This window comes from Salmo salar, chromosome ssa01 (genome assembly GCF_905237065.1).
Source record: "Salmo salar chromosome ssa01, Ssal_v3.1, whole genome shotgun sequence".
Taxonomy (NCBI): Eukaryota; Metazoa; Chordata; class Actinopteri; order Salmoniformes; family Salmonidae; genus Salmo; species Salmo salar.
This window is the reverse complement of record NC_059442.1, coordinates 25195725-25213037: the sequence shown is the minus strand read 5'-3', so window position 1 is coordinate 25213037 and position 17313 is coordinate 25195725. Positions and strand designations below refer to the sequence as shown.

Sequence of the window (17313 nt, the reverse complement as noted above, 5' to 3'; positions counted from 1 at the left end):
GCCTTTGAACGGGGTATGGTAGTAGGTGCCAGGCACACCGGTTTGTGTCAAGAACTGCAACGCTGCTGGGTTTTTCACGCCCAACAGTTTCCGGTGTGTATCAAGAAAGGTCCACCACCCAAAGGACATCCAGCCAACTTGACACAACTGTGGGAAGCATTGGAGTCAACATGGGTCAGCATCCCTATGGAACGCTTTCGACACTTTGTAGAGTCCATGCCCCATTGAATTGAGGCTGTTCTGATGGCAAAATGGTGGGGTGCAACTCAATATTAGGAAGGTGTTCTTAATGTTTTGTACACTCAGTGTATGTGCGTATTATGTGTGTATGAGTAGAAATAAGGTCTAGGATTAATCTCCTCTCAGAGCCGCTCCACATGCCAGGTAGGAGGAACCACTGGAAAGCACATGGATTGTGGCGCAGGCCTGAAGGGAACACACACACACACACACACACAGGTACACACACCTATACACACTGGTTATTGGTCAGATTTTTTAAAGCAATGCTGTCACTGTACAGTATAAAGCTCACCACTCTTTCGCATCTCTTCACTTCAGAGTGGTTCAATTTAAAGCAAGTGGACACTCACTCTGAGGCTTTGCGAAGTAAGCAGACGCAATCTCAATAAACTGATTTTCCCATGCCATCAAGTAACAATTCATTTCTATCACAGCTACAATGAGCTTACTTTTAGTTATGAATTATAACAACCACTGAATCAAGCGGACACTAACGCAATGTGGGGTTTAAGGAAAGACAGTAGCGTGAAACAAGGTTGTTCACTATAAGCATATCTATTTATCATGGCCATCGAAATGTTAGGTATTGAAATCAGATTCAACAATAACATCAAGGGGCTAGAAATCCGGGGCTTAAAAACAAAGGTGTCATTGTACACTGACGACTCACGTTCTGTTAAATCCACAGTTTGGATCCCTGCACAACCTCATAGAGGTAATCAATTCTCTAACCTCTCTGAATTACAACCAAACTATGATGTTACCTAACGGATCACAAAAAAATACTTTTACATTACCGTGTATTTTACCAATAAAATGGTCTGACGGTGAATTGCACATACTCGGTATTCATATCCCGAAAGAAAGAAACTATCTCAATACAATACATTTTAATAGAAAGTTATCAAAAATAGATAAGATCTTGCTACCATGGAAAGGTAAATACCTGCCTATTTGTGTCAAAATCACCTTGATTTATTCTTTAGTCATCCCAGTTTATCTATTTACTTATAGCCCTGCCTACACCGAATGACTTGTTTGTAAAACTATATGAGCAAAAAATATGCCTCTTTATTTGGAATGGCAAACCAGACAACATTAAACTGACCTATTTATATAATTAATATGAATTCGTAGGGCTGACATGATTAAATATTAATGCATTGAACCTCTCACTAAAGGCTTCAGTCATACAAAAATGTTACTTAAATCCGAAATTGGTGTTCCAACATATTAGTAAAAATGTCTCACCCCATGTTCAAAGATGGCCTTTTCCCCTTTATTCAGATCACAACCCCTCACGTTCGGTTATTTGAAAATGAAATAATCTCCAATGTCTCTCGCTATTTTTTTTTAAACAAACTATAGAAAGCTGGTTGCAAATTCAGTTTAATTCAACAGAAAAGAAACACATATTACAACAAATGTTATGGTTAAACTCAAATATACTAATTCATTAAAAAAAGATATATATTATTTTTTATGGTATAAGCTTTGTTAATTAATGATATCATAAGTATGACTGGCGGATTTGTCACACATGCAGCTAACAAAAATATATGGAAATATCTGCTCTATCCAAAATTACAACCAACTGATGGCAGCATTACCACAAAAATGGAAGAGGCAAGTGGAAGTGGAAGAAGGTAAGGAACTTGCCTGTTGGCCCTATATTAGAGACCAAAATTGGTTAAAGAAAATTATGATAAATGAAAAAGTATATCAGTTTAATTTAAGGACAAAAAAATTGACAGCTGCGCCATACAGGTTGCAAAATAGTTTGGAAGAGATTTTCGATGTGCCGATTCCATGGCACATGGAACTGATACACAAAACAAAGCCAGATTCAAAACTTAGTTTTTCAATTGAAATTATTATACAAAATTATTGTAACCAATAGAATGTTACAGTGCCTTCGCAAAGTATTCAGACCCGTTGACTTTTTCCACATTTTGTTATGTTACAGCCTAATTCTAAAATTGATTCAATTGTATTGTTTTCCTCATCAATCTGTACACAATACCCCATAATGACAAAGAAAAAATAGGTTTTTCAAACTGTTTGCTAATAAGTATTCAGACCCTTTTCTCAGTAATTTGTTGAAGCACCTTTGACAGCGACTACAGCCTCGAGTCTTCTTGGGTATGACGCAACAAGCTTGGCACACCTGTATTTGGGTAGTTTCTCCCATTCTTCTCAGCAGATCCTCTCAAGCTCTGTCAGGTATAAATTAGCAAAAATTCAAAAACCTGTTTTCGCTTTGTCATTATGGGGTACTGTACATAGATTGCTGAGGATTTTAAAAATATATATATTTTTAGAATAAGGCTATAATGTAACAAAAAGTCAAGGGGTCTAAATACTTTCTGAAGGCACTGCATGTATATGGGGGATACAACATCCACATTTGCTGCGAAGAGACAGAATCATTAGATCACTTGTTTTGGTACTGCTTGTATGTATGTAGCTTGTTTTTGGCTGCAGGTTCAGGAATGTTCAAGAATTGCAACATTTACCTGGAGCTAACTCTGCAAAAAGCACTGCTGGGTGACTTGAAAAGCCATAGTCAATCTATCAATAATTTAATAATACTTTTAGTAAAAATATTAATCTTTCATTTACAATCTGTAGAAACTATGAGATTAGAAAGGTTCAGAACTTTTGTGAAACATTACAGCACAGTTGAAAGACATATGCCAATTACACAACGGGTATAATCCCAAATGTCGATTGGTTAAAACTGCATTCCAGACGTGTCTATTCCACAAGTTACCACCAGCTAAATCTTAAATCTATGACGTTAAAATGCCTATTTAATCTGTTCCATCTGACTGAGTAATCCACTGTCTCATCAGCCCAGCCAGGCACTTTATAAACTTGATCTCCACTATAAAAAGCATCTAGACATTATCTCACATTTCTTTTAGACTAACATATTGTTTTCAACAGCGGAGATTTGTATAAACCTTGTTGTCTGTCTCTCCGACATTTGCAACATTGAATTTGAATATTGAAACAATCTCCAGCTGTCTCATGGAAATGAACATGTCGGGAATCGGGATGAGACAGACAGGCAGCGTTTCTCATAAATCATGAATCAGCTGGCATAATTTTTATGGATATATACAAAGAAATGTCAATTGCAAAGAGGTAAAACTAAACAAAGTGCATCTAGTTTGCTGTCTTTCCAGCTTCAGTTTTAAGTGAATGTGTTAGCTGTGTTGTTGGCTAGCTCCTCTGAACAACAGTGTCCTGATGAGTGAGCACATTTTCCATGCCAGGCGAAATCACACCTCATTAGCTCATTGTTACGGATGTATCCAAATAAATGTCACGAGAAAACAGCTTAAACAAAGGCAAACGCAACAACTTTGCTGTTATTAGTTGGCTAGCTAGCAAGCAAGGGATAAGAACGTTGCCAGCCAGTATGGTAATGCAACATTTAGAACGAACTACTGGGACGCGTCCATAGATATAGAACAAAAAGACTGAATGACTGGGTCACATCTCTAGCAACCGAACCGATAGAACGAACGACCAGCCGACTTGGGTGGCAACCCGAGATTTGTATCGGGACTATATCTTGTGGAAGGATGAAATAGTAAAAATAATTAATCAAAATAAAGTTTTTAATTAAAATATGTAAATCCCTATTTGAATATGTTAGTAACCCGTTGTATAAAAGTGATAATGCCCTCGAAGCCAGTTTTTGGAGGATATATTGACTTCGTCTCGGGCTTGACAACAACTGGGCCAAAATATCCTCCAAACGCCGGCTTCTCGGGCATTATCCCTTAATTTGAAATCAAAACTGGATGGTTTTCAGAGATAGATGGGAGTGGTTGAGGGTAGCTGTAGGGTGGGACTAAAAACAAATAAAATAAGAAAACAAGAAAATAAAACTAATATAAAATGTATATACAGTTTAAGTCGGAAGTTTACATACACTTAGGTTGGAGTCATTAAAACTAATTTTTCAAGTTTTGGCAAGTCGGTTAGGACATCTACTTTGTGCATGACACAAGTCATTTTTCCAACAATTGTTTACAGACAGATTATTACAGTTATAATTCACTGTATCGCAATTCCAGTGGGTCAGAAGTTTACATACACTAAGTGGACTGTGCCTTTAAACAGCTTGGAACATTCCAGAAAATGATGTCATGGCTTTAGAAGCTTCTGATAGGCTAATTGACATCATTTCAGTCAATTGGAGGTGTACCGTGGATGTATTTCAAGGCCTACCTTCAAACTCAGTGCCTCTTTGTTTGACATCATGGGAAAATCTAAAGAAATCAGCCAAGACCTCAGAAAACAACTGTAGACCTCCACAAGTCTGGTTCATCCTTGGGAGCAATTTCCAAACGCCTGAAGGTACCACGTCCATCTGTACAAACAATAGTACTGTCACGTCCTGACCATAGAGAGCTCTTATTTTCTATGGTAGAGTAGGTCAGGGCGTGACTGGGGGGTTATCGAGTTTATTTAGTTCTATGTTTGGTTCTAGTTTCTTTTTTCTATGTTGGGTTTTTTGTATGATCCCCAATTAGAGGCAGCTGGTCATCGTTGTCTCTAATTGGGGATCATATTTAAGTAGTTGTTTTTCCCACCTGTGTTTGTGGGAGATTATTTTGAGTTAGTGCATGTTGCACCTCTTTCGTCATGGTTTGTGTTTAAATAGTAGTTTATTGTTTGTTTTGCAACATTTCACATTGAAATAAAAGATGTGGAACGATAACCAGGCTGCGCTTTGGTCTCCTTCCTATGACGAATGTGACAAGTACGCAAGTATAAACACCATGGGACCACACACCCGGCATACCGCTCAGGAAGGAGATGCGTTCTGTCTCCTAGAGATGAACATACTTTGGTGTGAAAAGTGCAAATCAATCCCAGAACAACAGCAAAGGACCTTGTGACGATTCTGGAGGAAACAGGTACAAAAGTATCTACATCCACAGTAAAACGGGTCCTATATCGACATAACCTGAAAGGCCGCTCAGCAAGTGTAACCGATGTGAAATGGCTAGGTAGTTAGCGGTGGTGCGCGCTAATAGCGTTTCAATCGGTGACGTCACTCGCTCTGAGACTTGAAGTAGGGTTTCCCCTTGCGTTGCAAGGGCCGCGGCTTTTGTGGCGCGATGGGTAACGATGCTACGTGGGGTGTCAGTTGTTGATGTGTGCAAGGGTCCCTGGTTCGAGCCCGGGTTGGGGCGAAGAGAGGGACGGAACCTACACTGTTACACAAGGAAGAATCCACTGCTCCAAAACCGGCATAAACAAGCCAGATTACGGTTTGCAACTGCACATGGGGACGAAGATCGTACTTTTTGGAGAAATGTCCTCTGGTATGATGAAACAAAAATAGAACTGTTTGGCCATAATGGCCATTATTATGTTTGGAGGAAAAAGGGGGAGCCTTGCAAGCCGAAGAACACCATCCCAACCGTGAAGCACAGGGGTGGCAGCATCATGTTGTGGAGGTGCTTTGCTGCAGGAGGGACTGGTGAACTTCACAAAATAGATGGCATCATGAAGGAGGAAAATGATGTGGATATATTGAAGCAACATCTCAAGACGTCAGTCAGGAAGTTAAAGCTTGGTCACAAATGGCTCTTCCAAATGGACAATGACCCCAAGTATACTTCCAAATGTTTGGCAAAATGGCTTAAGGACAACAAAGTCAAGGTATTGGAGTGGCCATCACAAAGCCCTGACCTCAATCCTATAGAACATTTGTGGGCAGAACTGAACAAGCATGTGCGAGCAAGGAGGCCTACAAACTTGATTCAGTTACACCAGCTCTGTCAGGAGGAATGGGCCAAAATTCACCCAACTATTGTGGGAAGCTTGTGGAAGGCTACCCGAAACGTTTGACCCAAGTTAAACAATTTAAAGGTAATGCTACCAAATACTAATTGAGTGTATGTAAACCTCTGACCCACTGGGAATGTCATGAAAGAAATAAAAGCTCTCTACTATTATTCTGACATTTCACATCATTAAAATAAAGTGGTGATCCTAACTGACCTAAGACAGGGAATTTTTACTAGGATTAAATGTCAGGAATTGTGAAAAACAGAGTTTAAACGTATTTGGCTAAGGTGTATGTAAACTTCCGACTTCAGCTGTAAGCCTAAGTATTGTTGTCCATTATTTTACTCCAATTACGGGAGTATCACCATACAACTGGAGGTTTGCCTCCTTATGTACTCTCCCCACTGGGCACATATGTCAATTAAACATTTCATTTTGATAAAACACTTGGTTGAGTTGTCAATTAACATGAGTTAAAAGTGAAATTAACAAAAAAATCTAGGTTAAAAGTTGGGTGAAGTAAATATGAATTTCTCTTACGTTGATGACTTTTTGCAAACCCAATGAGTTTTCCATGTTGATTCAACATCATCACATAGATTTTTGTTGTTGAAATGATGTGGAAATATTGTTGATTTAACCACAACTGAATATCTTATCTGGCAGCTCGATACTTATTGCTTACTATTTGATTTCTCTTTCTGTAAGAACTTAGTGTACGTCTTCCATAATTCATCCAGCCCACACTATACTTCCAAGATTTAAAGAGATTGCTTTAGCAGCTAGTTCTAGTATGTTACCTTTGTCTCTGGTCCTCACCCACTGATCCTAACAGCAAATAAATCCCTCAGCCATTGACTTCATGCATTGCTCAATACCTTGTGTGGGTTGCTGGGACCTCTGTCCAAAGGAAGATGCCAGGATGAAGCAAATCAATTAAAGAGAACTGTTAAACTCATACAAAAGAGTACTATTCCTCCATGTCTCCTAGACTGGTGAACAATAACCAGTGAAGGCTTCTGAAAGAAACAACATTCCTTTGTGTTAGGTCTGTAGGGTAGGTTTGGAAACTATAGAAGTGCTCCCTATATGCAATCCTTGTGACTTTCATTTGGAGATGTCTTAGGGTCCAAGGCAAAGCAGGAATCTGAAGGAGCATTCTAATAGGCATTTATTACAATCATTTTACATAGCGATAACAATCTAATGAAAAATTGGGTATGAGTGGCTGTTTAGCTAATTCAATACAATACTAATAACCGCACACAAATAAAACACCAGGTGATCAAATGATTATCAATGCAATGCCTTGTGTATAAATCACACTTCCGCAAAGGACAGAGGTGTATTTATTTTTTTGTGATGGAAAACATGAATGTGTGTTTTGCGACCATAGTACAGGCACACATTTAGAAACTGGAACTGTAGGTGGCATATGGATTTCCACTGCATTCAGCAAATAAAAAACAATTGTGTGTGTGTGTGTGTGTGTGTGTGTGTGTGTGTGTGTGTGTGTGTGTGTGTGTGTGTGTGTGTGTGTAGTAGTCAGAGATTGACAGAGCTACTGCTGTTTTGATAAATGAAACTCCCAGTTGCTGAAGCCCGACAGGGTCAAGGGCAGCCTTGTATTTCCCATCATGTGGCAGTATGTGTTCTTACTACTGCCTGTGGGGAAGTACTCTTCAGACAGTAAATAGTATCTCTCCCCTCATCACGAATTCTCAGTGGTGAGGTGAAGGAGAGGCCCTTGTCACAGCAGCAAACTGCTTCCTGTGGCTGGGTAGGCTGCTCCAGGGATGAGCCCTGCTGTCCCTCCAGGTCACTGTAAAGGCGACCCAGGGCTCTAATAATGCACAGCAGATGAGCTAGATCAGGAAGTTCCTCAGAGGACCACAGGACGTTCCGAGGGCCCCAGGAATACATTCTAAGAGAGTGTTTTTTGGCAGAAGTGGTATTTCATTTGTTTTTGGAGTACAGCAGCGACAGCCCCACTGGTTTCCTGTTTTCCTTCCTGAATCAGGTCTCCTGTGCTCTTTGGGTGGCGATAAAAATACGAAAAAGACACTTTCTGGGAAACGACCCTTACTTTATTTCTTCTTTTTTTAACTTCCTTTGTGCAGATGAGTGGGTAAGAAGCCTACTGGTGACATTGGTCTACAAAGCCAGCAGGTGGCAATCTTCTCACCAAACCTCCCACCTGTGTCAATCGGAACGCATAGCCTGTACTTATCAGCTTGTTAGAGTTTGTATGACTGTGTAATGCAGCGTAGAAAACATTATTTGATAAAGACATAAATTACGTTTGAGAAAGACAGTCATATTATTTAACAGCATGGTTATAATTTGGGATTGATGTACCATACAAGTGACACATGCTAAGAAAATGTTGTTCCAATAATCACATAAAATCAGAAACCAAAATTAGTTAACTGATCAATTGAATGTATGTATGTGTTTCACAATAACAACTTCCAAACCACATAAACAAATTGTCTGCAACTGGTGTATCAAAGTGCATGGAATGGGTTTTGTGTACCATGGGTAAGGTCTGGTTTACTCCCATATCTCTTCCCATCAGAGCAATATCAAGCTGTGATCACACTATAAATTACCAGCCCCAATAAGCATGACATGCAAAGCCAAACTGATTGTCTGTCAAGTCCTCTTTGGCATCAAAAGGACATTACATTCATATTGCTGGTTTAATCAATGTCCCCTCCATTGTTGTTATGATATGGGTTATGTCTTTCATTTCCCCTACAGCCTCAAAAGACTAATCCAAATGAGTTTTTGCTGCACTGAAAGGGAAATGAATAAATCTCAGAAAAGGAAATCATAGTTCCAGACTGTAAAAATATGGTTGAGTTCTGCATGCATACAAAATCACAGTATATGCTATAGGACTGTGTATTAACACGTGATGTGGATTGAATCCAAAAGTAATTTGTAACAAAACAGGAAAGGCAACATAATAGCCCATATTTAGCACCTGGAAATACTGTCACCATTCATCAATACAGTGATGGGATACTGAAAGCAGCAAAGTCTATCTTTGAAGTCGGCTATCGCGATAATGAGTGTTTGACCATGGAATGTTTCCCAATGTAACAAAAAAAAAATCACGAGAGACAGCGGTAAAAAAAAAAGAAGAAAAACAGAAGAACTCGGTCAACCGCTTAGAAGTTTGACAGACAAGGTTTTTATTTTAGTTATTCGAGATAACTTACTTGTAGCCTAAAGACGCTCTTCACATATGTAAGATTGCTACACATCCGAGTTTTGGCTGAAACCACAGTGGACTTAATGTACCGTTTCAAAGCCACATAATTAAAAGATAAACCTGAGCCGAACCGAGAAAACCATGAACGTGGCAAATGTTCAGGCCACTATACCCAATGGAGAGCCTGGGTTCTCTGATTTCAACATCACCTACATTCACTTCACAGATTACATCCGCATGAAATGTAAACCAACCTACACTGGTAGCCTCCAGCTTATGTAGAAGTGTTCAGAAACATCTTCTATTCTTAATAATAATAATAATAATAATAAAAGTGACTTCAAAATGACAATATATTATTCACCATTTAGTTCGTATCGGGCAAAACATCCTCTGAAACACAACCAAAAACTGCAAATGCATCCAACTAATTTGCAGTCACAAGCTTTGTGTGACTGCAACGTCATTGTGTGCAAGGATTATGGGACCAAATACTAAACTTTTGACCACTTTAATACACGATAAGTGAACTAGTCCAGAAATAAAGTGCTTTCTAAATGGTAAAACGGATATGAAAATACCCTCAAGTAAAGGTGACATTCTGTACTCTCGCCTCATTTGTAACATTTTATCCACAAAAGGAATCTGGAGTATAGAGACAAATTAAAAAAGTTAGCTTTACTGTCAAAATACATACAGAGGGGAGTGTATAATCTTTAAACAAAGAGTGCTGCTACATTTATGAGTGGCCCTGATTTAATAGGTCTGACAAAAAAGCCATACATATGACATCAGATATGCCTTTAATATGAAACATGTTCACATTGTTTCCAGTTTGATACGCAAAATAAGTAATATTGTGTGCCTAAATGAATAGCTTTTTATTTTACTATAATATTGGACAAGCACGCGCACTGTGCATGCACCAGCATTGTTGACAAGTTGCTGAGAGAGCTATGATTGGTCCATTGCGATGGGTGTTTCCGCATTCTGTTGTGAGCTGTCAGTGCGAGTGCAACTTGGAAAGGGCACTGTCGTGTCTCTTAAGTAATTATCTTATCATCCATTCCCGGGGGACTACCCGTTAAACGGTTGAGATCCAGGATGCCCTATGTACTCGTTAGTACTCAGATCCGGCTGGTTAGTATTCCTCTTCCCGTCATAGCACACAGACTGCATCCTTGCGGTTGACGCGCGCAACGAAATGTTATAGAGACTAAAGATTTTGTAAAGGAAGGCTCTGCAACAATGTCGCCGATTTTGACGTGTAGTTTATTACATAGCTGAAACCTATGTCCTGTTTTTCAACATTTGCAAAAATGGAAGCGAAACAAATTCGAACTAGTGCATAACAGCTCGCGCGTTTTTTTTCTACAGTGCACCAAATTAAAAACATGTTCACTGCTCGGTCAGATAAAGTATGTAGGCCTATTTCTGTGCATAAGTGGTCAATTGTTATCGAGATTGTGGATGGCATGCCATGCATATTTTCGGTGTTTGTCAATTTATTTCAAGAATGCATCGGAGTGTACAAAACATTAAGAACAGATGCTCTTTCCATGACAAACTGACCAGGTGAAAGCTATGATCCCTTATTGATGTCACTTGTTAATTCCACTTCAATCAGTGTAGATGAAGGGGAGGAGACAGGTTTAAGAAGGATTTTTAAATCTTGAGACATGGATTGTGTGTGTGTGTGCCATTCAGAGGGTGAATGGGCAAGACAAAAGATTTAAGTGCCTTTGAACGGGTATGGTAGTAGGTGCCAGGCACACCGGTTTGTGTCAAGAACTGCAACGCTGCTGGGTTTTTCACACTCAACAGTTTCCTGTGTGCAATGTGTTAATGTTTTGTACACTCCGCGTATAGCATTTGTGCACACACCTGAATATCTGTTTTTCAGGAGACTGGGCCAACCATGGTAGGAGATGTATACTCTGACCCAGCAATAATGAACTACCTGGGAGCCAGGAAAACCACCATGCTGGGGAACAATTTGTGAGTGTTGAGTATATCTCATTGTCATAATCTTGGCCGTAAGGATGGAGACATACAAACTTCTGAGCCACGGAAGAATGGTGTAGTAGTGGTACAAGTTGAACCAGAGCAGGACATAGGCTGTTGCTCTGTAGTTTGGGAGCAGACCAGCAGAGCTGATCGAACACAGAACAGGGAAGTGTTGTCATTGCGGATCTGCCACAAGTGCTTTTGGGAAATCAACCAAGGTGTGGAGGGAATAATCACAAACACAATCCTGGCTCATTGAGCGGAGGTCTCCTGCGTGTGTTCGCACTCCTGACAGTTCACAGAATGAGTTTGACATTTTACATCTGAGAAAAAAAATAAACTTTGTGCCCCTTGCAGCTCGGAGTACCACGTGGACGAACCTCCGCGGTTGGTGTTGGACAAGTTGGAGAAGATTGGCTTCCGCATGGTGACGATGACAGGCGTGGGACAAACGCTGGTGTGGTGCATGCACAAGGAGACTGAGTGACCTGACTGTGGATCAATGACACTGATAGTGTGTCTTGGGCCACAAGGTGGTGGTGGTGGTAGTGTTCTCTGTCCAATGAGGAGCCAGAGCTAAAACCTATATTGTACGTATTACATCACAAATCATGGATGGGTTCTATACATTCATTTTGCTACTGTTCTTTGTGATGTAATGGTCCTTTGTCTTCCATTCTTTTTTTCTTTTTTTTAGCAAAGGGGTGCAGATTACTGAATTTTGAATGATCAATTCTCTAGATCGTTATTTGCCTCATTAGCAAATGTGTGAATTTGTATAATGACACTACTTGTCCAAAATCTTTTGTATTCCCATTCAAACTCACTCCAATGTGATGGAGTAGCTACCAAATAATGTGTGTAGTGGCTTGTTCATAATCTATCATAGCAATGGGTTTACAGACTTCAGGGAAACAGGACAATGTCAAGAAAAGTACATTCCAGAGAGGATTACAGCGCAAATGACCAAATCCTCAATATTCATTTTCCATGAGTATGGAATGTATTTCACTTCATTACTAACTGAATCTGAATGTCAAGAGTATGATGAATCTGTTCCAAAGTTTTACATTGCCTTTAGGTCAAGCAAATATTACTTTTACTAGCATGCAAATATTCCTCTATCCTGAATCCTATTCCATTTTCTTACATGCTCTGTAAACAGGTGTAGATTTAAGTGAACTGCTTAATTATGGGTCATTCCCAACAATGCAGAGAGAAAGAAAGTGGAAATCTAATAACACGTAATAAATACACAATGAGTAATGATAATTCGCCAATATACACGGGGTACCAGTAGAGTCAATGTGCAGGGTTATGAGGTAATTGAGGTAGATATGTACATATAACTAACAAATAAGTGACAGATAATAAAACTGTCAAAAGTTGGTGCAAAAAGGAGCTATTGATGTAGTGAGAATGTTAGTTTTCATATCATTGGTAATATAATTAGATGCATGTGAAGAAATTATAATAAAGGTGATTTGATGTAATTTGTTCCGTGGCATGTCCCAACTCTCAAGGAGGTAGAGTATACTTAAAAGGAGAGGTTGGAAGTCTGATCTCCCTGTCTGCCATCTGTCAGTACAATATGGTAAGCATTACATTTGTTGGACAAATGAGCATCATGCTCTCTTAAAAAAAAAAACTCTAAACAAGCCATTGGAACTGTGCCTTCCCACCTCAGATTGAGGGGAAATATGGCATGTCTGCAGCATATAGGTGGTTTTTAGACTCTCAAAGTGGGCCAGTCAGACCTCCGTACATAGGGGGAAGTTAGTCAGGTCCTGTAAGTGTGACGAGAGTGCTGCAGGCATGCCTGGTGGAGACCATGTGAGCCAGCACTTCTGCTGCTACTGGGTGGTTTCATTAGTCTCTGGGCTGCCAGCGCGTGTCTGAGGCTAACCCCAGATCACTAAGCCTTCGCCAGGCCTGCTGTCGTGACTTGGCCACAATTTACACCCAAGTATCAAAAGTGCCCCTAATTTCTCCATGCGTGTGCAACTGTGGTCGGTTTCAGGTTCCGCTGGCATCTGAGGAGCTGCCAGCTTCCACACGGACAGAGGATCTGAGGAAGAGGAGGATGCTGTGAAGATGTCGCCGGAGGCTTCTCCTGTTTATTGGATGGCTTTTGTTGGGACGTCACATCTTCCCGTTTCATTTGCATGCAGCACAATCCGCTGGCACAGGGCACGGTCAGGATGTGTTTCTGGAACTAATTGTATTCCCTCTTGTAATTTGGACTCAATGTTCAGCTTTTTTCTCTCTGGTATGACAGGCTGTCCTTCAAATGCATAAACAGAACCATCTGATTAGTGTATATTGCAGTAGGAGAGGAGAGAAGTGTAGGGACAATATGGCTCACACTGCACCACAGCTGGCTGTTGTGTAAGAAAGCTGCGGCAGGCTGGGAGTGCCGGGGAGATGGATCACTGGGTTGGACCAACCAGCTGGCTATGAGTCTCCAAAATAACACAATGACAGGAGGAAACTTCACACAACCCCAGGAATAGAGACTACATTATACCATAGTCCCCTGAGGGACAACAACATACATTATTTTGTTTTTGGATGTCCCACGGAGAGAAGACACTTAAATGTTTGTTTCTCCGTCAGAGTGGCTGTAGTCTAGCTCAGTGTGTCAGGTCCTAAATGGAAGTGGACCAGACATCCCAGCATTTGGCTGTGACATCAGTGACATCAGGAGACCTCTTCCTCCATGAGCAACTCCTTTAACAGCCTCTATTGGGGAAACTCATCTGAAACCACAACATTCAGGCAAGAGAGGAACGGACATGATACTGTATGAATATATCTTTCATGAATGCCAACGACTTAAGGGACGTGTACATTTGATCTTCAGTTAAGTTGTTTTCACTGGGTTGACCAACTAGTCATCAGATTCTCTTCATGATAGTTTCAAGGAACAGATGTATTTATTACAGCACAACCAGTAAACAGGATTTGACAAAGGAGAATCGCACTTAGAATAGGCATATCTTGAATGCTAACTACAATGTAAAAGTTCAGTGCAGGGTGGTACTAAAGTCTTCAGATCAAGTTACAGCCTTGAAGTTGTACAGTACATGGGGCCTCTGTAATTTGATGCAAAGCCTTAGATATACAAAACTCAAACAATCATCATAACCACCACTGCTATAATAAAGGGCCTCTAGAGTATATTCCCTTTGCATCACGTGAGCCCACAAACATTCACTTAAAAACATGCCTACAGTACTACCACTCCCATCCCAGGCTGATTGCCAGTTAAAAATGTAATAGCCATGATTTCCTCATCTTCTAATCACATGGTCTGTGGTTTACACTGTTGTAAGACAACTTTAAATTGCATTAAAGGGAAATGACTCAGTCTCTTTGCTGCAAAGATAGGGTAATGAACAAATGTTTTACAGTTGGAGAAAGTGATACTGACAGATGCAAATTACATGATTGCATCATTTAGATGTGTTATAGCAGTGTTGGATGGCCCATCTCTTTGGGATCTTTTGCAATACATTATGATAACATCCCTTGTTAGTATAAACGTCTTGTTCCCCTGTTCGTCTTATAAGTGGTTTGGATGAAAAAGTACACTGGTTGAGTTTACATTACAATAGTAGCTGGTAGTAATTCAGTAAATGACAAACCAGAAACACACCCGTTCTTTAAAAAATGTTTATTCAAACAGATAATTTTTTTAAACACAGACAAGATGTGCTTTATGAAACTAAAGCATCAGGTGTATAGTAAAGTGTAGTTGGGTTGTGGCTGGGAAGAGCTGGACTGGGTCTGGGGCCAGGATTCATTCAAAGGCACATTGAAGCGCGGAGATCGCATTCACGGTATAGGGTGCAGATGACAGCTCAACGGAAATTACCTTCAAATGTCAAGCACCGCACGCTTACAGAAAACACCTTGGATTGAATCCCGGCCTGGGTCTGAGACTGGATCTGGGCTGGTACTATGCTGCATCCTCCTCGTCCTCTCTCTGCATCTCCTCTATGAGTCTCTGTCTCTCTGATGCCTGTCTCATATTCATCAGCACCACGCTTTCATAGTCCCGCTCACTGCTCAGGGCGCCCTGTAGGGGTAGACAAACAGTCAGATCAACAGGGACAGGCAGGCAGACAAAGGACAGGTACAAAGCATTTACAACCTGTGATCTTTACCATAGACATTTCACCGCCTTTACCTTAGTTACCAGTGTAAAACAGTCAATATGAAGAAGCAAACCATGCTAAGCCATTGCATTAATAATGGGATAACACAGTGCAAATACAAAAACAAGCTCTATATGTGACAAGTGTGCAACAGTGCATGGACCAAATGATAACTGTCCGTCACTGGCGGCTGCTGTCTGTTTTTTTCACGACAGGACCAGAGAGAGGAGAGGACAGGACAGTTTCAGACATACAGTGCCAAAAAGTTCACCCCCTCTCTGATTCTCTATTTTTGCATATTTTTGATACTGAATGTTATCAGATCTTCAGTCAACCAAAACCTGAGATTACCCCCAAAAATATACTTATTTTATTTAATAAAAAATTATGCAACACCCAGTTCTCCTGTGTGAAAAGGTAATTGCCCCCTTACACTCAATAACTGGTAGTGCCACCTTCAACTGGAATGACTGCAACCAAATGCTTCCTGTAGTTGTTGATCAGTCTCTCATAGACACAGAGAGACACACGCACAGTAAGCACTAGGCTGCACGGTAAGCACTAGGCTGCACGGTAAGCACTAGGAGCTGACACACACAAGTATGCAAAGACACACGCTTACCAGTGGTGTTTGGCAGATGTGACAAATACAATTTGATTTGATGCATGTGTGCACACACACTCAGTCAGACACACACACTGCCCCTAATCCTGAATGGAGGGGGGGAGGCGGAGTGTCCACAGAATAAACCTGTTTTATAGGATTAGATGGAGGAAGTCTGCTGTGCCAAGGAAGTGTCTCCCTAACAAGACAGTGAGCGGAGAGAAGTGAGTGTGTGAATGTGTGAGAGATAAAGTGGGACACAGAAGAGAAAGGGGGAGAGAGAGAAAGTGAAGAGAATGAAGGAGGGTTAGAGAGTGGCTCGGTGAGGTAAACCATCTGGAAGAGATCACTGGGACTCCAGCATCCACCCGTGTGTACGAGAGAGAGAGGAAGGAAGAGAGGAGGAGAAAAAGAGGGATGGCGTGGGGAGGCAGGCTCCCTCTCCATGCTGTTGGATAGACAGCTGTGATTATCATTCCAGTAATGTGAGATCAAGTCCTTGTCTAAGATGTAACCATGAAATATCACGCAAGCTCACTTAAGTAAATAAACAACTGTTGCATCTTCAATTATACAAAACAAAGGGTGTAACTGTGGGCCGGAGGGAATGCAGTCCCCCCCTTCCACCTTTACTCCACACAGACCTCTACTGGCCATTCTCTGAAATGCTTATATGAAAAACTAGGCTTATATGGACAGTGATACTGTATGTCGCGATTTATTTCCCAAGTAAGGTCTATAGAGATTCTATTGGTTCACTTCCCATGTAGGAGGTGAGTGCTGAACACAAACAGGGATCTAAGGAGAGTGACAGTTTTCTCTAGCTGAGAGCCGTTTCCTTGCCTGGTGGGCTCACACTCAACGTACGCGTTTAGCCTGTGCATCCCTGACTAACTTAACACTTGAGGAGGTGTGTTTGTCTGTGTGTGTGTGTTGCTCCATAAACACACCAGGGGCTGGAGAGAGACTAGGGAAACCACATAAGATAAACAATGGGGCCCACAACAAAATGGACCAGGCCAGCACAGAGGCAGGATGACAAACACACACTGCTCCATTCCATGCTCGCTCGCTCAGGGCTGACTAACAGCACTGATATCACTCACCGCCCGGAGCCTCCCAACAGCATGCTACAACCTGACACCAGGCCAGCCGTAACATCACCATAAGCCAGGCAGGGCGGTGAGTCAGGGTGCTCCACAGGAGACGGCAGGCTATGCTACAGGTGGCCAGGCACAGTATTTTCCCCCACAGACAGATGG

The 17313-nt window shown here is 41.0% G+C and overlaps 2 protein-coding genes across 2 annotated transcripts in view; one reads left to right on the top strand and one right to left on the bottom strand.

Annotated features, from left to right (window-relative positions):
- Positions 1-10240: 10240 nt before the first annotated feature.
- Positions 10241-12780, top strand: gchfr (GTP cyclohydrolase I feedback regulator). The gene is made up of 3 exons (XM_014166978.2): positions 10241-10420; positions 11184-11278; positions 11645-12780. The coding sequence occupies exons 1-3, from the start codon at positions 10385-10387 to the stop codon at positions 11772-11774; spliced, it is 261 nt and encodes an 86-aa protein (XP_014022453.1). The 5' UTR covers positions 10241-10384; the 3' UTR covers positions 11775-12780.
- A 2168-nt stretch (positions 12781-14948) lies between these two features.
- The window catches only part of LOC106582929 (dnaJ homolog subfamily C member 17), a 54530-nt gene continuing 52165 nt past the window's right edge, over positions 14949-17313 (bottom strand). The window contains exon 11 of the mRNA XM_014166661.2: positions 14949-15368. Coding sequence (XP_014022136.1) covers positions 15249-15368 — 120 coding nt within the window. The 3' untranslated portion in view covers positions 14949-15248. The remainder of the gene's footprint in view (positions 15369-17313) is intronic.

Bases quoted from the DNA above. Each gene is read 5' to 3' on its own strand.
- gchfr (XM_014166978.2), top strand. From the start codon at position 10,385: ATGCCCTATGTACTCGTTAGTACTCAGATCCGGCTG. The intron at 10,421-11,183 runs GTTAGTATTCCT...TCTGTTTTTCAG, and splicing joins TTAGTACTCAGATCCGGCTG to GAGACTGGGCCAACCATGGT. The intron at 11,279-11,644 runs GTGAGTGTTGAG...TGCCCCTTGCAG, and splicing joins ACCATGCTGGGGAACAATTT to CTCGGAGTACCACGTGGACG.